This window comes from Micropterus salmoides, unplaced genomic scaffold, assembly GCF_014851395.1.
Source record: "Micropterus salmoides isolate LMB-PRFRI ecotype aquatic unplaced genomic scaffold, ASM1485139v1 Ms_hic_scaffold_15, whole genome shotgun sequence".
NCBI lineage: Eukaryota > Metazoa > Chordata > Actinopteri > Centrarchiformes > Centrarchidae > Micropterus > Micropterus salmoides.
In genome coordinates, this window is record NW_024040596.1 from 11,772,461 (window position 1) to 11,795,260 (window position 22,800).

Below are 22,800 nucleotides of genomic sequence, written 5' to 3' on the forward strand. Positions count from 1 at the left end.
TATTACTAATATCCTGGTTTTGAACGGGTTATTGGCTGCATGTAAACGCAGTGACTGTCATCAACAAAACAAGCCGGGCCAACAATGCCATAAACTGATGGTCGGTTATCAGCAGTAAATCAACGCCCTAACACCCCAGTGAATGTTGTATTAGACTGCACAACATGCACCGATGTTGTGAGGCCAAATTACTCACCCAAAGAGCACCAGCAGTAGGGCGACAGCACCCAAATTTTGCCGATCTGTGAATGCTGGAATCTGGAAGGCTGCGATCACGCCGACAGTCAAAGTCACAGGGATCAGATAGATGACCTGTGGAAAAAGATGGGACATGATGCAGCAACATGAAGGCATGTAATTTCATTGTAACCTCCATAAATAAGTTCTGGTTAGCATCCCCATTTAATATACATCATATGTTTACTTTTGTTTTGTGTTTTTTTACTTGACTTTGGACACACAAGGGTTCAACTACATGTAACCAGGTTAGTGAGATGTTCATGTAGGCGATGTTATTCATGTTAAAAGGTGTTACCATGTCATAAAAGAAGTTCACAGCCCAGTAAAGGGGCTCACTGATGCCAGCAATGTGCTGGAGCCTCTTGGAGCCGCTGTGGTGCTCCTTGACTTCATAGATGGCGAAGCTGGCTAGCGTGATTGAATAACCAGTCAGAACACACATAGCCACTAGGATCTGGAGCATTCCCTGGACACTGTGAGGGGAAATAAATTATTATTCAGACAACACTGACATTAATTATCAGTTGGCATTTAATAATAATGGATGGATGGTAAACAATTGTGTTGTATTCCTTTAGTTGTAACTTTTTTTCTGCATAGTGTACTAGTTACAGGTTTAAAGGCAACCTGGTGTCATTCTTTTCTGAATACAATGGCCCATTTTAAAGCCGTCTATCATATCGTTCCCTGCTGGGAACAGACTCATTTGAACTATTGAAATGGCTCACAATAATGGAATACCATTAATAACAAACAGCTTTGTTAAAAGAGATGCTTGTGGCTCGCCTCTGACAAGATAATAACTGCAAAAGAAACAGATGGCTTCATGTAGAGAACAACTTCACACAGCTATTGCTGTAAAGTCAGTAAGCCAGTGGTGCTGCTGTGAGGCTGCAGAGCCTTTTGTCCAGACTAGACCCCCAGACAGCCAGCTGAGGCTTTGATATCTGTTACTCGTCAACCAAGTGCACTCATTCAGACATTCTCAATGCCACTACCTGTTCATCTCCCATGCTATGAAGGAATTGTTCCTCTCTCCTCTGGCTGGGGCCACAACACCACTAACCAAACAGAATTAGCCATACAAGGCTGAAATAGAGGATTAGGAAGAAGCTGGCACAGATACCGAATGGGAAGAACAGCGAATAGCAGTAGAGGGACGTGTGGTAGACGTTTTAGGGCAACACTAACTACACAGGATTGCCAGCAGCAGAAGCTACTGAGCAGATCTGTTGACAGTATTTATTTTATTTGATCCTCTGGAACACACACACACCTTTGCATAGACTACATCGGTGCAAGCATTCATTCAGCTGTCTGGGTCTCTTAAAGCAGAATGTGGAGTATTTTAAATAAACTCATTTTGGGAAGTGGGGTAGAATCAATCCACCTCTGTGCCACCTTCAGGGTAAACACTCATTATATTGGGACTCTGATCAATAGTGCAAGCTCAAGGAAATCCATTTAGAAAATCAAATATGGGTAAATACTGCTGTCATGTATACCCTGCCCTGAGTCCACACTGACTTTGATGTGCTGAATTGACATTAGGATATTTCCATAATATATCTTGGGCTCAGCCGAACAACAGCCATCACCATGACTTGGACCAGTTTTAGGGATATTTTTACCGATTAGAATGCTAATTACAATATTTTCTGCAAGTGCAGCCACTGATAGTGTTGTCAGTTCAGCAGAAGGAAGAATTTAAAGCGCGGTCCTTACATTACATCTTCATCATCCACCCGGCCGAAGTAGGGGTGACTGGAAACTGAAATGGCTGTAATAGAAATAAACAGAGTATTATGTTAGCAATAGAAAAACAACAGCATACAGGCTATTTTTCAGCACATGAACCAAATGAGCGATGATATTCTCTTAGCCTGGGACACAGTCAATTGAAAAATATAGTGCAAGATGATTTCATTTGCCAGAGCACACAAAGGAAATTGAATTTTCTTTATCATTTTTCAGGGTCTCCTAGATGCTCACAGACATGAACTGCTCCCCTACATGTCTCTGCTTACATTTCCTGAGATAAGAGAGCGCAAGTTCACGCGAAGCCCAACAGCCCTGGAGCAGGTTGAGGCTCAGTGCCTTGCTCCCGGGCACTTTTGATGGAACTGATGGGTTCTATCGACTAATCCAAATCTAATCATTAACTCAACATATCTATTGCTGTGTCTGAGTGTTCCCAGAATTTGATTGTATCCTTTTTTCCTGACTACAGCTAAACTAACAGTTCTATTCATTATTGATCAGACGGCTGATTTCATGATTAATCAACAAATCATTTGGTCTGAAAAATGTCAAATGTTGCAATTTCTCAGAGCCCAAAATGGCGTATCCCAATTGCTTACTTTGTCTGACCAACAGTCTGAAACCAAATAATCATAGAAAACTACTGTTCACATTAGAGAAGCTGTATTGAACAATCAATTGATTGTTACATTTGTTGGTGACTTGATCAACTAATAGATTAATCGACTAAATTATGGGTCATGATTATTTTTAAAAGCACGAAGGTTTCTTTTCAATTCTTGTCTTCTAAAGGTGGTTTATTATTTTCTCTGGGGGATGGGCCAGACAGACTTCCAAAACAAAACATTGTTGCAGGTGAGAGTGATCTGAATTTCTAGTGTGACAGTGGACAGGGGTGTGATGGAACATTTGTGGCAGTGTGCTGTTATGGGTCAGATATCCTGCAAGAGCGGTATGATAAAAACAGTTTGATGCAGACCTCTAAAGGGGGTCCCAACCAACAGTTGGCACTACAGTACACAATGTGAGGATTAGGGCTTCACATTTGACAGATAAACCATCACCTTGAAAAGTAATCTCCCTGGATCTCCCTCACAACCCCCACCACAATTATGAGTTTGCAGGTAACATTTAAATGATAACACTCTAACCTTGAGCACCTTTGTCATCCAGTGTGGAAAAGAAATGTGTGTGTGTGCATGCACTTTCTATGTTCTTTATGAGCATTTATTCATGTATGTTTGTGTGTGTGTGTGCGCGCATGCACATGCTGGTGTACTCCTGCCGGCAGGCAGATGGTCAGGGTTATACTCAGAGCTGAAACAGTACTGAAAACGTTGGCCAGTCTCGTTCTCCTTAGCATATCTCCCCAGTGAACACCACTCATCAGTATTCACCATGCATAGTGGTGTGAGTCTAAGGACACACAGCACCCCCTGGCTTTAATCCAGTGAAATGAGCCATGAGTAAACACACTGTTTACTGCTCTCTTTATATTTAGTATACAAAATGCACTGGGTGTTCAATTAGTAGCACCTTCCCAGATAGATTTATTAGATCTATTTCACACAATTTCAGTCAAGTCTTATTTCAAAGTGTTGTGTCTCTGCATGAATAAAGGACAATCCTAGCAAAAATAATATTTATAGATGTTTTTTTAAATCATTAAGATATTGCAAAATAGGAGTAAACAGCAACAGGTGTATATTACCATGTAACACAGCAGTGATCTACTGTTATTGTGTTTGTATGTACATAAACTTTGATTAATTAAACTAAAAATATCTTTTGCCGTGCCTCTGAAGTTTTACATTTCCTTTTTTTTTTTTCCAGCACTAACCCCAGCTTACCATATCTACTTGGATCCTTGTCTGCTGGAAGATTGGAGCGTAGGATGAAGTTGTTGAGGCTGTTTAAGTATGCTGGCATTGTGTGGTAGCCCTCAGGGTTGAACCAGATCTAAACCCATGCAAGCACAAACACAGACATGCATACAAACCATCACTCACACCGCTATAGATCAGGCTATGCAAGTCTACTAAATCTCTACAATATACTTTCCAGTGTTTTGAAACCAAAGCTTTAAAGAGATAATAAAACACAGATGTCATCATCTGAGGAAATTTACACATTAAAACAGAGGCATATCATGTTTTCTAACTATTCATCAGTAGGGCAATTAATATGATAATGACACAGGTAGCAGGGAAGTAGGAGACAAAGTTACCTTAGACAGTGTACGGTTTTTGGGCACCGCTGTTAGGTCCATTTGTAAGTCAGAAGGGAGAGGCATGCCAAAATCAAAGCCACCATACCTGAAAAAAAACATATCGATCAAAACAAAGAGCTCAGAATGCCACTAAGAAACAAGATGTGTTTTTGCTTGCTTGGTTTTCTTTTAATCAAAGTGAATATCACCCTTCAGATGAGAAGCATTTTGGGTGAAAGCAAGAGTCTCCACCTTAAAAGTACAGCTAACACCATTGATAAGGTAACTAGTATTCCATTTGTATTAAGCAGAGCAACAAGGGAAACTGAAATTTTTTATTTTTAATCAACAAACAGTTATATTTCTGTACATTATGCACATTTCTGCATTGTTTTGTATTCAATCAACTTTATTTGTAACAGCAACATTGTCAGTTTTACCTCTTTAAAGCGTATATTATTTAAAATACTAAAGGGGGGGGGGGGCCTTAAATGGACATGTGGAGAATCACTACATTCTTCATTTGGGTCAATCTACTCTGAAGTAGTAAAGCAGAAAGAAATTGAGCACCATCCATTATTTGCAAACTATCTTAAACTATGTTAGCTCATCAAAATGAGGTAATTTCATGAAATGAAGTTCTGAAACGGGAAATAATATGTGACTTAACTACTTGGTCTGGAAATGTCACTTCATATATTTTATGCAATCAGAGTGTTGATTCACACACAGATTACAGCGCAATGAAGCACAGGGCTGGATTGTCAATGTGGCTTCATTAACCAAATGTACGCATTGGTTGCATTCACCTGTTCCTGATGAAGTCATTTGCCGTGGCCACCAGGTAGTTCTCCACATTGATTCCACTCAGGTTATACACAATCTGAGATGAAGGGATTTTCTTATGAGGGGGCTGGAAGTTGTCCTTGTCACAAATCTGCAGTGTACGGATGAGACAGACGCATTACATTTGCCCTTTTTTATACATGCATGCACATAAGCACAGGAAGACACGTGCAGAAACCCAGATGCATGAGAACACAAAAACTCACTTACACAGACACACACTGTTCACCGTGACCCAGTCTTACCTGTTCCTGACCGGTGCATTTACAGACACTAAATGGTTTAGAGCTGTTCCCACTGGAAGTCCAGTTGTTTGAGCTTGTTGTGCAGACCCTTAAAAAGAAACATTCACAAAGTGAACAGGTGGCTCAGTGAAATGATGGGAGTCTGCTGTGCGTGATAATGCCACAAGACTATCCCTAGACATACTCCAGAACACATCTTGAAACAGAGTTCATATGAAGGCCTGCATCAATGCTAAAAAACTGTGCACATATAGTGGCCAGAAGACAACAACAAAATATGCAGCCATTCTAGCTGTGATCTTGCATTATTTTTGTGAGATCAGGACTTAAATATTTTCTCTGACATCAGTTTAAAACTGTTTTCAGTTGCTGTTTAATATGTGATGTAATATCACATTGTGTTAAATTTGCTTGCATGGGTTGATATTCAACTCCCCCACATTTTGTTTTCTGCCAAACACCTTTAGGGACACTGATCAAAAAGAGATTGTAGCAATACACATGTCTCTGCAACATTTGCACACTCACATGCACACCTGTTACTTTAAATATAAATTAGTCAATTATGAACATGCTCAGACGACCATACAGTATAATTTCTATAAATGTAAACTACGTAAATGCAGCACTCAGCACCCTTTCAGTCGTTGTCACGTTGTGATTATAGTACATCACGAGCAAAACATGCAGTCTCTCTTGCACCATAGGATCTTTGATCCTCCCTCTCTATTCTTTTTTTTTTTAAAATGCCCCTAAGGTCTGGTTCATGACTGTCAACATTGATTTGAGTGCCTGTAAGGGGGAAAATCTCCCCTATAAACATAGGGTGTTTATGGAATACAAATGATTCTCTCACATCGTCCTGCTGCAGGCTTTCATCCACATACATTGAGTGGAGCAGCAGTAAAATAGAGAGGGGGGACATGAGAGAGACCACAGAGAGAGAGAGAGTAGCAGGAATTGGAGGGAGACAGACTAGTAAAATGAAACAAGGTGAAAGAGGAGGCATGGAAAGAATGACAATGAGTGAAATATGAAAACACTGTATGTGTGGAAAAGGGGTAGAATCCATTAAAAAACTGAGCACAGGCACCCAGAGTATCAATGACAAATTTATCATTTTCAGGGGGAAAAAAAGAAGCTAGTGTTTGTGGCGTGATTACGTACGGGTTATCGGACATGTCAAGGCAGGCATTATCGATTCCAGGGAATGACGTCAGGGTGTCCGCCAGCTGGCTGGAGCTGGGATTTTGATTGCTGTGGAGCCAGAAAACAGTCAGCCTCAACTCAAAGGTAACAGAACTTTCAGTGAGTTAAACCACAATTACTATATAATGAAGTAACAACAGGTTGTTTCAGGGTAGACATTTATCAAGGTTTTCTTAGTGGAGAAGGTGGTTTAAGAGCAATTTACAAACTCACAAATTGTCAATAAAATGACCATGGGGGCACAGGCAGTGATTCTAATGTAACATTCTTTACTGTGAGGAGCTAGACAGATAAAAGGAGAGTAAGGACATTCGATTTGTCGCTTTACATTTACATGTTTTCCCCTGCCTTTAAACACACACAGACATACACTCCTAAACATTCAGATCATTATATTTGCATCGTTCATACAAGCAAGTCTGAATATACAGTGCCCTGAGAAAGTGAAAGTCATAAAATGTGACATTCTACAATCTAGAGTTACAACAGGTGAAGAATGTAGCATCTTTGACCAGAAACTACCTGTAACATCCCTCAGCAACACCCAACCCTAGCACTGATCTCATTAACAATAAATAAATAATTTTTCAATCTCTTTTGTATATCAAGCTAAAGAGGAATGGGGAGAGCATCCATACGGTCTTTGATATGGATTGGCCCCTCAGCATTTTCACTCTTGCTATATATATGTATAACCTTGATCAAACAAGTGCACTTCAAGAATGGAGACATCTCGCAACCTCCTGACACTCTTAATCTCTCTCACTTTGATCTTGCATCTCAGCCGTCTTCATCACAATCATTTCTTTCCCTCACATTCACCCTCGCTCTGTCTCCTTAAGATCCGTCTGCCCTTCAACAAACTACAGCTTCAAATTCATTTTATAACAAGTGAGACGGGAGCCCAACAGGACAATCAAGTGAGGAGATGCATCAACCCTTCATTGAAGGCTGATGAAGGTTAGCAGTTCTGCTGTAGTTAGCAGCTCAGTTGTTTTGAAAATGTCATCTTTTACTATACTTAAGGACAAGCAGTATAAATTTTGTAACCAAGTCAAAGCATTGCCATTTTTTTATACGTGTATAAATCAAAACCAAATTATATCAATATTTGCTGGGATTAGGACTTTCTTAGGTATCTCGGTGTTATTTGTTGCCACCACTCTCTCAGCGGCATTGGTCTGACATTGCTAAATGAATTGAAGTAAAAGAGCAAAGCTTGAGAGTTCGATTGAGCCGCTCCAAACATGCTTGTTGTAAAAACACCCTGATTAGCCTTGTTGACTTCTGAGTACTCCCATCCCAGTGCTCCCTTGTATTTGGGGACTGACCTGAAGAAAGAGTAGCTTGGTGCGAAGTTGTAAAGCGCAGGGCTGAGGTCCAACTCAGGATAGTGCTGCAGGTCGTTCTTTATGGAGCCCAGGCCCATAGCAAACACAATAAACAGGACAGGAAGTAGGATCTGGGAGATCAGGCCCTTCCAGTCTCTGCGGCTGTGGTGGAACCTCTTGATCAGTATGGCTGCGATCTGCTGCCAGGCCAGGGACATGCCAGACATCATGGACGTACTGGTAAGCGCTAGAACACATGGGAGAAGAAAGAGAGAAAGGATTTGTACCAATGCACTTACTTTCTTTACTGATGTCTGCTTTCCATCTCTAAGGCACACTGAGCTAAAGGTCAACAGGTACACTGTATCACAAAAGATGGCAGTGCAATCCATCAAGATGAGTGTTCCAATTGCAGAAGTTTTTGAACTAGGTCAGCTGAAGTATTCTTCAAATATTTTAGGTTAATATTTGAATATAGAAAATCTAAAATAGAAAAAAAAATGTTTCAGCATAGTGGTGACCACAATAAACACTACTGTTGATGTCACAACACAAACGGCAGTTATTGTATGAATGCTTCAGTAGGGATTATATGAACTTTATGCATCCTTTTTGCTTGAATATATATTTTAATAATCAACTTTCAATGCTATCATTTTCATTGGATGTGATGTGTGCAGGCGACGAGAGAAAGGAGGGGTGGAAGGTAAAAGGGAAGGAGAGAATGAGGAGGGACACAGAAAGGAACGGGTGTGGTATAAGTGAGTGAACTCACTGATCCTGTCACCAAAGCTGGAGATGCTTCCACTGGAGTCTGAAGCGAAACTGTCAATGGATAAGGTGTCAGAAACCGTCTCCGAGATAGACAGGGGGTCATCCTCACTGTTTCCGTGAGTCAACTGGAGGAACACCTACACAGATAAAAACAATACTTTAGTGTCTGGGTATGTCAAAGAGCCTATCAGTTTCATTTATGCTTACATGTCAATATGATACGAACACTAGCACCACACCACATTATTACTTTAATTGCTGTTTAGCCCGTTTTCTGTTCTCTGTGTCTGCGATGTGAACTTGCAAATGGTAAATGGACTGTACTTATAAAGCTCCTTTCTCAAGCGCTTTACACAACATGTCACATTCATCCCATCACACACAATCATCGATGGCTGTGGCTGCCATGCAAGGTTCCAACTGCTCATCAGACGCTCACATTGGGATCAATTTGGGGTCACCGCTTATGTTGTTTGCAGGTCTGTGTGTATGAGCTTACCTCCTCTAGGCTGGTATCAGAGATGCCATAGCCCCCAAGCTGAAGGGCATCAAGGTTGGAGTCCAGTGCGGTCAGGAGGGAGCGGAATGAGGAGGCGTTGGATGAGGTGAAGGGGGGCAGTGAGTAGATCAAGTCACCCCCCTGAGCCTCCTTCAGTTGCGCTTCAGGTACATGAGCTTGGATGAAGTCCTTCAGATCAGCATTGTCAATCCGCTCAGATTCTAGGTTCTGTATCTGCAGATAGAAAAGTAGGAATAGATTATGTCATGCTTTATTTTCAAGATCACACAGATTAACTTAAAAGTATTATTTTTGCTCATATCTGACTTTTGTGACATGTTGAGTAATAAACGTTGCTGAAACACTTGAAGCGGAAAAAAAACACTTTGTGGCGTGAGCAGATACTCCATTAGTTATAAAATGTTGTTACTGCTTTTTCATTAATGCATTGTCCAAAAAAGTTACAAGTCGTCAAGCTGAGCTTTAAGGGTGAGAAAAACTTAGGAAACTGGCAACACATTTTGTTTGACACTGCCTGAGGGGTTTTTGGCACTGGGCACTACATAGAGAAGCCGTTTGACACGGCCTGAAACAGCCAAAATACAGAATACTGAAGGAAACCTTTGACCAAAATATGTAACTGGCATAAAGGGACACTATATAGTAAGACACTTTCATTGAACTAATTGGGCAAGACATCAAAAAATTGCTACATTAGGAACGCATTTGAAAATATAGTATGCTGAGAAACGTATGAGCCAGTTTGCAGCAGAGAATTATTTTTATTGGATTTAGCCCAGTTAGCAGTTTTGTCTATATATGTGATACAAATAACACTTTTACAAAATGTATTGTGCGCAGCTCAAGTGTCAAATTCTAGGATGCATTTACACATGTTCATGCGTGCACCTCCATCGTAGTGTATTGTGAAATGTTACTATTTATGCTGGTTGTATGGTGTCCAAGATGTGTCACTGATAGTAGAAAGTCTGAGTAAAATGCTTCAGTTGCTGTTACTTTCTCACTTCGAAGATAAAGGTTGTCGCCTACAATCACTCAACATTCGTTAAAGCTAAAATGTTAACAAGGAGCACTGGAACCAGTCGTCTACTGGGGAAATATGGATTATCTGACCAGAGAGAATGTTTAAAAAGGTCATATAAGATTTCCATAATAATTTCATGTTTTTTTATTTCATGCTGGAGGCCTGCGAGGATGAATACCTTCTTGGTGAGAGTGAGTTTGTAGCCCTGACCCAGCTTCTCTTTTAGGTAGAAGGGGGATCCGCAGCATTTTAACCCTCCTTTGTCTAGGAAGGTGATGCGGTCGCTCAGTACTTCAGCTTCATCCAGGTGGTGGGTGGACATGATGATGGTGCGATCTAAGAAGACACACATAAAACAATCTGCATTCTTTGCGTATGCATTATTATACCATTCTCTAACCTATATCAATAACAAAGCTAAAGGGAATTACACAAATACCCTGTGATTTAATGTGTGAAATGCACACGGTGAGATTATATTTATCAGCCAAGCTAGTCTGTAAAGCTTTGTAGGAGCTTCAAGGTTTTGAGAAGGGTAAAAGAACAACACAATATTTTGACGTCTTTTGGCATCTTGTCCTTTTTTTCTTATCCTAGTGAATACATGTCAGCCTGTGTGTAGCTGTCAACAGACACACAATCGCAACAACACACATGAAAATAAACAACCTAATTTTTTTTTTTTAAATTACAAAGACAAAGCCACACACAATCTGTGTCATGCGCATACAAATCATCAGAGAAAAAGGCGCGCAAACAACAAGCGATGCAGAAAGTTTATTTTGAAATAGATTCCCCTGGCACCAAATTCTCACATCTGCGACAGAGCCAATTACAGATATTCTCCACATCTACAATTATATAACATTTAGCAGTCTCACTGCTAATGCTGCTGCTGCTACCCTAAGAGAGCCTCAAGAAAAAATACTTCTGGATTTCTTTTAGAGTAATTATATGCTAAATTTAAAGTCAGACGCCTGAGCAGGGGAAAGCCCTCCAGGGTTGGCTCCAGGTTCACAGCACTTTTCTGTTCTTCTACTCCTCTTTCCCTCTTAGGGAATAGGGAGGTGGAGGCATCTTCAGTTGAAAACACTAGAGCGAGAGTTTGGATTGTCTGTGCTTTGTGAGTGTGTGCACTACAGAATGTGAATTTGAGTGTGTTGTACACTAATAATAACAAAACTATGACATCTGATGAACATGATGCAATGTGATTACACATTTACTGTGTAACTATTAAATATCACAGTGGTTCTTCATGGAAACCGCTTATACTGAATTGCTTCTGATGTTACATACTGCCTGGGTGTTACATATGTAAGTAAGTAAACTTTACTTCTATACCACCTTTAAAAACCCGAGTTACAAGGTGGTTCACAGGTACACACAAAATACAATACCATTAAATACAACAATAAGTTCGGGGGAACTGCCAAACATAGATAGATATAGATAGAGAAATAAAACAACATATAAAAGAACAACATAAAACCATTGGACAAATCCCAGCCAATACATGTGGGTTTTTAAAATGTGACGCAGAAAGAGAATGATTTGATGTGATGCTATGGGGGAGTCTGTTCCACAAAAGCATGAAGGACCTTTGTCTTAAGCCTGGACTGTGAAACGTCTCACAATATTTGGTTTGGGGTTTTGTTGCAGAATAAAGACTTACAAGATCAGAAATTTATAGCAGAGGCAAAGCATGGAGGGCTTGAAAAATAATCAACATAAGCCTGAAACAAGCAGCGAATGTGTTTGTCAGAAGTTTTTGCTTCATTACTGTAGACGGGAAATTTCTGCATAATTGAGGCAAGTCAATAATGAATTGCAGTAGTAAATGTGAGAGGAAAAGAGGGCGTGAATGAGTTGCTCGCTTGTTGGGAGGCACTGGTTTGATTCCCAATATTTCTGATTTATATTAATACTGTACATCTTAACTTCCAGGTTTCTGGCTGAATGTTTTTAAGTTAGTCGTTAGTTGGGGGGGTTGATACTGTTTATGATATATGATCAGGACACATTACCAGGACCGGTATTCTTTTGCAGGAAGAGAGACAGACAGAGGCCATCTAGTCTTTGATGCCAACAAGTCAGCAGTGCAGGAAATAAAAATTTTTACGATTTTCAGGACTAAACAAGACATTTGACTGGGTGTCAATGAACAAAGTTGGCTCATGTATCGAGCCTTGCGGGGACCCACATGACATAAAAGGAGAGAATGCTTTGCTCGATTTGTTCAGGCCTCTTTTCTTCTTCTTCTGCTATTTCTTCCTGTTCTTCTTACCAGTATTATTACCATTATTATAAGTGGTAACAGTAACAGTAGTAGTAATAGTAATAATAGCAGTAGTATTAGCTGTAATTTGAATTCTAATGGAGAATTTGTTAACACACATTAACAGGAATGCCTTGTAGTGTTCATGTGTGTGTGTGTGTGTGTGTGTGTGTGTGTGCATGTGTTTGAGAGACTCACGTTTCTTCTGCTGGATAACAATATCCCAGATGCTGCGCCTGGAGCAGGGATCAACTCCTGTGGAGGGTTCATCCAGTACCACCAAGCGAGAGCCCCCTATGAAGGCGATGGAGATTGACAGCTTGCGCTTCATGCCGCCCGACAGGGTGCCCACCCGCTTGTGTCTGTGAAGGTACATGCCTGTCTCCTCTAGGATCCTGGCAGGGGAGTCAAAGAAAAGCTTTTAACATGGAGCTCATGTTAACATACTTTTTTTTTATTTGCATTACAACCAGGTTTCTGAGTTAGAGTTCCATCAGTTACCCAGCAGGGCTTTCTGAACTACAGGAACTGGAAGAGAGATACAGTTTCTTGCCTTTAGGTTCAGGCTTATTACTGATCTACTTGTCATGCAGGAACCTTCCAGAAGAAGTCTTATGATTCAGCTGGGGTTCAGCCCATAGTTTAATGATGACAAAGAATGAAAAATGACTTTTATGATGCTTGGTTCCATAAGCTTATCCAAGAAGACGCAAAGAAAAAAAAAAAGAGATAAAATCAAATATTATTAAATTCTTATAGAAAATGTGAGCTTGAAACAGGAAAAAAGCTTAGCATGCTCAGAGAACAACAGCATTCGCTGCTATGGCTGTAGAAGTATCTGATACATTTCACTCTTGAGATACTCAAGTGAGATACTTCAAGGATAGCCAGTGCAACAATTATTTTGTCTTTATGAGAGATTAGAATTCTTGCACCAAGGCCTAGAGATACCTGTAAATCTGTTTGACTACAACCAAACCTGAAAATTACTTGCTAGTCATTGGCTACTACACACTGTTCAAGTCTCTTCACCCCTACCCATATTTCCTTTTTAAAGGCGAAACATGCCATTGACATAGCTAAAGATAATAGATCACTCACGTGCGGACTTGTTCATGCAGTTCCCTCTGTGACCAGTGTGGGGCCTTGATCTGGCCGTACAGCAGCAGGTGCTCCTTGGTGGTCATGTGGTCAAAGAGGACGTCATATTGCATGCACACCCCTAGCTCTTGGCGAATGTCATCGATGTTGGTCTGCATGTCTCGGCCGTAGACCTCGATGGTGCCCGAAGATGGGGCGAAAAGGCCAGTCAGGAGAGACCTAAGCACATCAAAGTCATCTCAACATGAGTGACAATACTGAATTGACAGATTTATAAAGTGATCATATTATTTATGTTATATAACAGTATTTTTTTTTATTATTGTTATTCTGTTTCACAATTGGGAAAAAGTTTTATATATGTGTGTATATATATTATATACATATATACATATATATATATAAAAGGCATAATTTTTTTGTACGTTCTCCCCAGCACGTTCCTTTTAAATTATATATTATAGGTCATGAAATCCTGTCTTTTTAACGCTGTTGAATCTTATTCTGCTGCTGCATTCATTGTGCAGTGCTCTGGATAAGGCCATCAGCAAAATTAGTCGCATTTAAAATGTAAATGTAAGTACTCCAGTTGATGAAGACCCGTCAGGCTAATCTCTACCACGGTGCATTTGCTGTGCCAGATTTGGACAAAACAATCTCCCTGTCAGCAGCAGAACCTTGAGATGATTAAAGTGATGCACAAATCTAATTTAAAAGACACTGCATACCGTATACGAATGGTCAAAAGGAATTTGTATTTATATTAAGAGATGTTGATACAGTGAAAAAATTGTGCACATACATGGTGGTGGTCTTGCCAGCTCCATTGGGACCAAGCAGTGAGGTGACATGGCCCTCGTAGAAGGAAACATTAAGATTGTCAATAGCTAGTCGTTGGCCATAGTTCTTGCTGAGACCATGCAGGGCAACGCCCACCGGGAGCTCTGAGAAATCCTCACCGGCCTGAGAGGAAAGAGTGCTCTGACCTGAGAGAAACATGGAGACAGATGCAACCTGTAAATCAAACTAAGAGGGGACAGTAGTTTAATGAAGAGTGAGGGGGAAATAAATAAATATATATATATTACATATATACAACATCGGAGGAGACAGCACTGCTTATTGTTATCTGCCGCAGGATAGGACAATGTAATTTCTTTCTGTACCTTTTCCCTTGTCGTCAGAGAAGACAGGCTGGTTTTTCTGCATGATGTTGGTAAAGAGGAGCCCTCTGCTCGTCTTACTGTTTGACTTAACGCAACAGCACAGGTTGGCCCAGAAGGAGGCTTGGAATGGGAAGTACCATGGGGAAGAGATACCGTACTTTCCTGAAGGGTAAAAAAGAACCAAAGACTTAATATTAAAACTCTATTTAGAGACAAGTTTACCAAGCAATTCATAAAATGCTGTATTTGCTTCAACTAGAGGTTGTTAACACCATGATATTTAAGAGTACACTCTAAATTCATCATGCATGTAAAACAACAAACTATTTAAATTGCTCAAGAGTTATCCCTCAATTAATCAGCACAGAATGCTAGCATTATGCTGCCTTTATTCCCAATACATTACAAACAAAGCTTGAGTGCACACATTTAGTTCAAAAGTCAGCAATGCTAATGTTATCATGCTAATGCCAATACTGTTATGCTAATGCTAGCACTGCCAATGAACTTCAACAGCAGCGCACCGGGAAAAAAAAATAAGAACATGGATAGGCTAGCAAAAGCAGAAAATTCTGATATTACAGTCTTAGTTTAAGGACTCCGTGACTAAAGATAAGTCTGCTTGAGTTTTAAAAGGCTATGATTTTACAGTTCACCTGGGAAGACCATGCGGATATAAGCCCCAATTAAGAAATAGAGGATGGAGTCGATGAGCATCAGCCAGCACAGCCAACCGAACGAAGCTGTGTCTTCAGCAATGGGTGAGGTGTATGAGTTGCTCCAATTAATGCCTAACAAAGTCAACAAACAAAATGTTTTATATTGCTTCCCACAGACTTCAGTGGCTTGTATGTCAGAGATCTTATTTGATGCAAGTCAGATGTCTACATGCGCATACCTTCTCCTTGGGACTCGTATCGAGAGACATATTGACTGGCATAACTAAAACAAGTCGGGGCAAACAAACTCTGTAGAAAAATGAGAGGCAAATTAAGACAGGATACAGAAAGAGAAAAAGAAAAGAATAAAAATATAGCTTCTTTTTTCTTTCTGAAATTCCTCTCTTCTTGACAACTTTGAGCAATATGAATTGATATGAAAAGTTGTTCAAGACAAACAAGGCTTTGGATGTATGCAGTAATGTTACGTTAGATGATTGTCTGACCTCCATTTAATGATGATCACACATCAACCTCCAAAATAAAATATGAAATCTGCCTTATTTTCAGAAAAAAGATATATTACGTAAATGTGCACAATTTATGTCAGCACAGGAAGGCAGGAAAACTGCTCTGCAAACAGCAAAATGTGTTTACCCTCCACTTCATCTCTAGTTGTACGTCAAAATGAAAAATAAAACCTCACAATAGAAAACAACCGGAGGCAAAAGCCACTGTTTATTCTGGCATTTTCATAAAGTAACTGGCATTTTTGAGGCTGCACTAATATAATTTGATTGATAATCTTAATAAAATTGTTTTCTAAGAAGGATAGAGTAAATAACATTTTGGAATAACGAAATGACAAGTCATTACACATATCACAGCACTACTACTACTTTAATATACATGAGTTGTGACAGAGGAGGTTCAGAGGTTCCTCACCAGGGCGCTCTTCTGGGAAAAGGTGAGACGTGTCTCAACGGCCAAGACCACAATGAAGGGGAAGAAGCAGAGGACATAAAGGAGGCTGCCACTAAGACCGGCAATGTAGGTCTTGTCAAAGAAGGAGCTGACCAGGTAACTGAAGGCCAGGATGCTCAAACCATAGTCGCAGAGGTACAAGAAAAGGAGGAAGCCATCACTGTTGGGCAAGATCCTGCCGTACTTCAAAATCAGTGTGAGGATGAAGATGGTAAACACCATGTAGGAGGCACACTCCAGGAACCAAGCAAAGAAGTGGCTGACCGGGTTGACTCCCATCATTTTCATGTACTGTGGGAAAAGCAAGAATAGCAATGGAGGGGAATACATGGAAATGTCAGTTAAGAATACAGTTTCTGTGCTTGCTTGCCACTGGTACTTCTGAATGTTTACAGCAGAGAAGAAACCTGGAGGTACTATGGGAGGAAGAATCAATTTAACATTTGTTGTTGTATTCAAAACTCAGAGAGGAAGGCTCATCACACTGTCGACTTTTCATTAGAAACAATCTGGATTTGTCTGTGAATGTGAAAGTTACTTTTTAGAGAAAAAAAAACCCAGACAGTATTATAACAGGACATCTTGGGAAACAAGAAGTCAGCGTTCAGTGCAGAAACACAGTGGCAGGTTTGATCATTTTTAAAGTGAAAAAAAAAAATCACCTCATGCAGCCTCAGCTCTCTCTCATGCACCAGTTTCTTCACAAAGTCAGCCACGAACAGCACCCAGGCCAACATCAGCATGATTGGGAAGACAAAAGAGATGGCCTCCAGGTACCTGAGGAATACAGAGATGCAAACTGTCAGTCAAATTTCTAGAAACCAAACATCCAATCACTGTCAACAACAGCAGATGAAAAGCCCTATCATTCAGTCACTGGCTTGACAGAGATGCAGGGATGCAGAGTAGGAGAGCAATATTGAAGGAGTGTTTGGGAATTTTTGACAGCCATGTTCTGATCCTCTTATTATTTACGCAAAATAAATGCCTCTCTGTTTGATTTGTTTTGGCCTCATCATATCTGGAGCTTGATACATAGGAATTTAGTGCTTGCTGTTTTTCACAGCTATATTTCACAGTTATCATGTCAGAAATTGTGTTGTTGAGTAATAAATCAGAGCGACGGAGAGGCGAGGATCATCATATCTTATAGTTGGTCCAAAGGCAGCCAGCCAGAGACAGCAGCCCGCTGGTGCTTCTTAGATGAGATATCAGCAGTGTCTTAAGACGTACTCGAGGGCAAGTGCAAACATAGGCATTGCGCTCAAGCATGATTTATTGGAAACAATACAATATATCAAAGCACAAGTTGATACCAAACCCATATTGGGTTGGATATATACTGTATTACAGAGATGAGTGGTCATCTATGTGGATGGTTATTAAAAGCATATATGTGTGTATATGTGTGTATGGTCTTCAAAAATGAAAGCACAATAATAGTGAATATTCATACACATGGTGCTTTGCCAATTAAAATGTGAAAGGCTCCTGTGAGAGACTACTTACTGTCAGTCCCAAGTGGCAAATGAATAATGAGAGAGCATGCATTAATGCACATCGATGCTTGTACATCCACTCAGAGTTACTATGTGTCCTTTTACAATTTTATGCATGCGTCTGTATAAAAGCATGTTGATACCGTATGTGTGTGTGTGTGTATGTGAGTATGCAACCATGCATTCAGGGGACTCACTCATCCCGGGGGAAGCAGGGATAAGGGAAGGGCTGCAGCTGGACAGCCGTCTCTGGGACCTTCTGTCCGGTTTGGGTCTCAATGATGGCTCGGTCAATGTTCTCCTGCAGGTAGACAAAGCCCCGGTTGTAGCGCATCGTCTGACTACCCGAGATGTATGTCTTCCTCACAAAATAGGGGTCCCGGACTCTGTCAGTACGCATGACGTTGTCCATGTGCATGCGGATAGTGTAGCTGACTTTGGGAGGCAGGGGGGATGTGGGGGAGGAAGACCTGGCCTGACGCTTCCTGGATGAGTTGTCGTCATTGGGAAGCTTGAAGATGACACCTTTAAACACATATTGCACTATTGCATCACTGCACACAGTTCATAGACTAAATCTTAAGTTCCTTGCCAGACAAGTCAGATCTCCTGTTTGCATCCTCACCTCAACTAATTATCAACAGAGAAGACCACCCTTTAGAGGAGGCAATATAGATTAAAGACACTGTAAATGAGTAAAATGAGTCTGTCTGATGAGGTGGATGCTTAATGTACCTTTAAAGCTGCCAGCCTCTGTCACAGGATGTTGTGTTATCATATCCACAAGCTCTCATACAGACACAAGTCCAGAAAGAGTAGCAGATTACTGCACAGTGAAAGGCAAATTAACAACCTCGCTAGTTGTAAAACTGGGCTGGAGTCTATTGTTATGTGTAAAAAAAGACCTAATGGCTAATCTACTGGACTTCCCGCTGTTATAAGGAGAAATATGAATCAATATCATAAAACTTTTTCAAATAGCTGTATTACAGTGGGCTAAGTGAATAAGGATAACACACATATGATTCGGCTGTTAGCAAAATGGGCCAAAATCAACATTCACAGTTGCTGCAACGTCCAGTGAACCTAGATGATTAAATGAGTCCGTTACACCCAATATTTACTCACTTGCGTAGAGATCACGGTTTATGGCAAGGTCATGAGCTACCGCATCGAGCTGGTCGGTGGAGTTGTAGCCGGTGTAGCGGTCAAACTTGATACAGGAGGAGAGGTCCACCATTAGGGTGGACAAGGTGGTGATCTGATTCATTATGTGCTGGTTCTTCTCCAGCATAAGCGTCATGTTAGCTTTAGGGGGAAAAAAGACATTTTTAAATTTACTGACAGGGTAAAAGCAACTCTGCAAGTGCAGTTTTAGCTTTGATTGTTATAAAAAGTAAAATAATGACGTGCTGAGTCTGTTTAGTACCATGCCTTGTTACGTTATATGTTAACTAAGATAAACATGTGGTCTGACAAGACAAGGTAATCTAATTAAATAACTGTATGTCAAAGTCAGACCTTGTGGAAAAAATGACTGACATGCATAATTACATCAAGGAGAGACGACCCTTGCTTCCTGTAAACTTAAGGAGCAGACCCATTTTCCGATAACGCACACGTTTTACAGGCAATAAGTGAGGGAGGAATCTAAAGGTAAGCTTGGATTCTGCAGCTTACAAAAGTAAGACCTTCAAACGCTCACTCACAGAAGTTGCTGAGCGTCTCCTTCATTCTGTCGACATTGATGTCTGTCTGCATCTCAATGAAATTCTTCACAAAGGAATTGCTGAGGGAATTCTGACAGGAGGGGAGGGAGAGTGGAAGAGACGATGCACAACATCAAGATTCAGCTGTTGAAACTCAGTGAAGACCACTGCAAAGTTTATCTCTAGACGTACAGACAACAGCAAGCCTGCTAGAATAATCAGATATAAGGATATGCAGTTATGAGTTTTCATACCTGCAGCATTGGCAACGTGAGGCTGAGTATTTTGGCATAGTTTATGATGTAGTTGGAGGATTCAATCCAGTCCTCGGAGTTCTTCCTCAGATTTGCAAACTCCTGCAAGGTGGCATTGGCCTGAAGAAGAACAGGACAAGGACAAGAACACGTGAAATGACTGAATCAGCAAGATTTCCTAACTTGCTGTGTTTGTGTATATATATGTGTGTGTGTTTGTGTTTAGCTGTTTGAGTCTGTGAAGGTGGCAGTGAAAACATCCTGAAAAACAGAACCACAGCAGAAGATGGTGGTGCATACAAATGCGTGCACCCCCGTCAACTCTGTATTTCTTGTGTGGCAGTCTGGAGTGTATGAACACTAAAAAGGTAACTATCACATTAAATAGTTAGAAACAGCAGCGACAAAAACTTCCCGTAAAAGAGTGACAAAGTCAGATGAGGGATTTCAGAGGATTTAGACCACAAAGGTCATAAAGGTCATGATGCTGCTAACCCCTAGACAAGCTCTCTGTGACATGAGTTGACAAACAAAGGACATGAATCCAACAAGATCATGATCATTTTCACAGACTGTAGACAGGTGAGTTAATAAATTTTCTACCTTAGCCAGCTCACCTGCGCAATACAGTCAGTCACCAATGTAGTAGTTTGTGTGTGGGAGGTCTAAAGGGTAGAGCTGGTAACATGCATGTGTTCATTTATGCTGTGTGTATACCTTCTCCATTATGGCCCTGGTGACGGGTGTGTCAGGAGTGTAAAGAATTTGTCCCATTAGCATTGGTTTGAGGAAGGCCCAGGCGATGGCTCCTCCTGTGGTATTGACCATGTCCAGGTACATATTCATGCAGAATGGAGCTACACAAAGAAATAAGATTAATACTGTATTCACAAGGGTGAAATGTCTTATTTGTCCAACAAACGAGTTTGATATTTATTCTTAATGATTTCTAACTTCACAGTGTTCTGTTTATCGCTAAAACTACTGTGTTATCTTTAAAAGGTTCACAAATATGTAGGTCCAGCAATACTTGATGAAAAGTTGTCAGTTTTGTTATTTTTGTGCGATTTGCTGATGAGAAAAATATCATATATAAGGTCTTATCTTTTAAGTCAGATTCCTTTATGAATTGGGAAGTGAGCTAACTAAACATCTTCCAGGAGTCTTGTGGGAGCGAAGTTGGTAAAAAATGTTTAGCCATGACATGATGTGATTTTCTATTTCACATTAGAGTTTTGAATTTCCACTTTATGTGGGCAGTGTCAAAAGGTGTTCATAAAATGTCTCTGTTGATTTCTTTCTTTTTGATTGTGTCAATCTTGAAGCTGCTTTAACTACTTTAATAAAGATAACCTAACATAATACTATAATATTAATACACAGTATGAATGTTTGTGATGACAAAGGAATCCCATGAAAAACTATCAAGACCACAAGTGTTACAAACGGTGACTGTACTGACAATTTCATTCAGTTTGCAAAAGCCCCATATCTGTCATCCCCCCAACATACTGGCATTTTGTGGAATCTTGAACCTCTCGATCATCTCCTGCTGCTGGTTGTTGGGGAAGGAGATGTTCGCCTCCGCCATGGCAGGCAGCTTGGAAATTCCAAACAGAGCCATGATGCCATTACTGCACAACGCTCGTGATAAGGTGACGAATGTAGCTTTGCTAGACATTCTGGTCCTTTGTCCTCTCGTCATCTGGGGAAAAACAGAAATTGAAACTTTTAATACTTTATGATTTTCATGTATTCAAAATTGATTATATAATGATGATTATTAACAAATACACACAGGAGTAAATTGTGGGTACAGTACAGTAGATACGCACTTGGCTAAATTCGTTGTTTGCATTCAGGTTGAGGTCTCTGACTGAGAGCAGGTAGTTTTGCAGCTTAGAAATGACAGGAACAATCTTTCCCATCTTGTTGGTTAAACCCTGAACCATTTGAAGCAAAAATCCCACCAAGCTCTGCAGCTCTTCAGACAACACCATCTGAAAGAAAGGGAGCAAAATTCAAACATGTTTCTAGTGTTTTATTCTTTTCTTCTATAGTTTTTACATTTAACAAATGCATTCAACACTTTTCATGTTTCCAGGGACCATATTCCTTATATGTCTTGTATTGCAGATCTTCTTCTTCTTAAGTTAGATAGGTTGTGTGGCAGCTAAGAGCTCTTTCAACCTAAAATTCATTAGAATGAAAGGCCATTGAAAAATGATATTATAACAATATGTCTGAAAAGTTTCACAACATTGGAAAGTTATGGTTTTGCTTTTCAGCATATTGCAGAATCTATCACTTTCCCCCCGTGTTGCTACTTTATTTTCATCTCTCAGTCTAGACTGAAATAATTTGGTACAGTCAAAGCAAAAAGATAAATAATAGCAAGAAGTATTAGCTTACATGTTAGGCAGCAACAAATGTCTTTTGGTCAATTATTTAGGCTATTATTATTACATAGCCTATCTTTGTTGGTCAAATACTTTCCAGTTATTTTTACACTTTTAGAGCACAGGGGAAATTCTTCCCAACCTTCAACAAAGCACTTAAAGGCTGTATCTGAGATCTGCAAACATCAGTCTCTATTATCTATGCTCTGAAACTATATACTGCCTTTTTTAACTCATACCAGGTAGTTAGTCAGTAAAACGCTCTGTGAAACTATGTTATGGAAAATTCAATCATCTGCAACACATAAAACATTCACCTCGACATGCCAGTGACGAATATAGCTTTTTTTACAGGCTTCAGTTTCTCATGTCTGCTCAGTACTTGTAAAAATGTATAAATGTTATTGTTAAACTTTCATCAAATGATTTTTTGTCCACAAGGCGGAGCGGAAACAATGTGTAAACACAACACTGACATACAGTTGGCTATTATCACCTTACAGCTAATAAGGCTAAACAGTTTATTTACACATCCAGCAGACACACCAGGAGAATGTAAATCCAATACAGGCTCTCAGCCTCTTGAGCAGCT

At 40.2% G+C, this 22,800-nt stretch overlaps 1 protein-coding gene across 3 annotated transcripts in view; it reads right to left on the reverse strand.

The window, feature by feature from the left end:
* abca12 (ATP-binding cassette, sub-family A (ABC1), member 12) overlaps window positions 1–22,800 on the reverse strand; it is an 82,876-nt gene that overhangs the window by 15,702 nt on the left and 44,374 nt on the right. For all 3 annotated transcript variants that reach the window (XM_038720308.1, XM_038720310.1, XM_038720309.1), the window contains 27 exons: window positions 21,645–21,809; window positions 21,322–21,514; window positions 20,527–20,666; window positions 19,810–19,929; window positions 19,556–19,646; window positions 18,975–19,154; window positions 18,044–18,371; window positions 17,010–17,124; window positions 16,309–16,638; window positions 15,603–15,672; window positions 15,361–15,495; window positions 14,705–14,866; window positions 14,341–14,524; window positions 13,539–13,757; window positions 12,636–12,832; window positions 10,338–10,495; window positions 9,115–9,348; window positions 8,617–8,752; window positions 7,842–8,088; window positions 6,469–6,558; window positions 5,302–5,389; window positions 5,020–5,147; window positions 4,229–4,316; window positions 3,852–3,960; window positions 1,966–2,020; window positions 536–713; window positions 197–312 (listed from right to left, as the gene is read on the reverse strand). In XM_038720308.1, coding sequence (XP_038576236.1) covers window positions 197–312; window positions 536–713; window positions 1,966–2,020; window positions 3,852–3,960; window positions 4,229–4,316; window positions 5,020–5,147; window positions 5,302–5,389; window positions 6,469–6,558; window positions 7,842–8,088; window positions 8,617–8,752; window positions 9,115–9,348; window positions 10,338–10,495; window positions 12,636–12,832; window positions 13,539–13,757; window positions 14,341–14,524; window positions 14,705–14,866; window positions 15,361–15,495; window positions 15,603–15,672; window positions 16,309–16,638; window positions 17,010–17,124; window positions 18,044–18,371; window positions 18,975–19,154; window positions 19,556–19,646; window positions 19,810–19,929; window positions 20,527–20,666; window positions 21,322–21,514; window positions 21,645–21,809 — 4,256 coding nt within the window. The remainder of the gene's footprint in view (window positions 1–196; window positions 313–535; window positions 714–1,965; window positions 2,021–3,851; window positions 3,961–4,228; window positions 4,317–5,019; window positions 5,148–5,301; window positions 5,390–6,468; window positions 6,559–7,841; window positions 8,089–8,616; window positions 8,753–9,114; window positions 9,349–10,337; window positions 10,496–12,635; window positions 12,833–13,538; window positions 13,758–14,340; window positions 14,525–14,704; window positions 14,867–15,360; window positions 15,496–15,602; window positions 15,673–16,308; window positions 16,639–17,009; window positions 17,125–18,043; window positions 18,372–18,974; window positions 19,155–19,555; window positions 19,647–19,809; window positions 19,930–20,526; window positions 20,667–21,321; window positions 21,515–21,644; window positions 21,810–22,800) is intronic.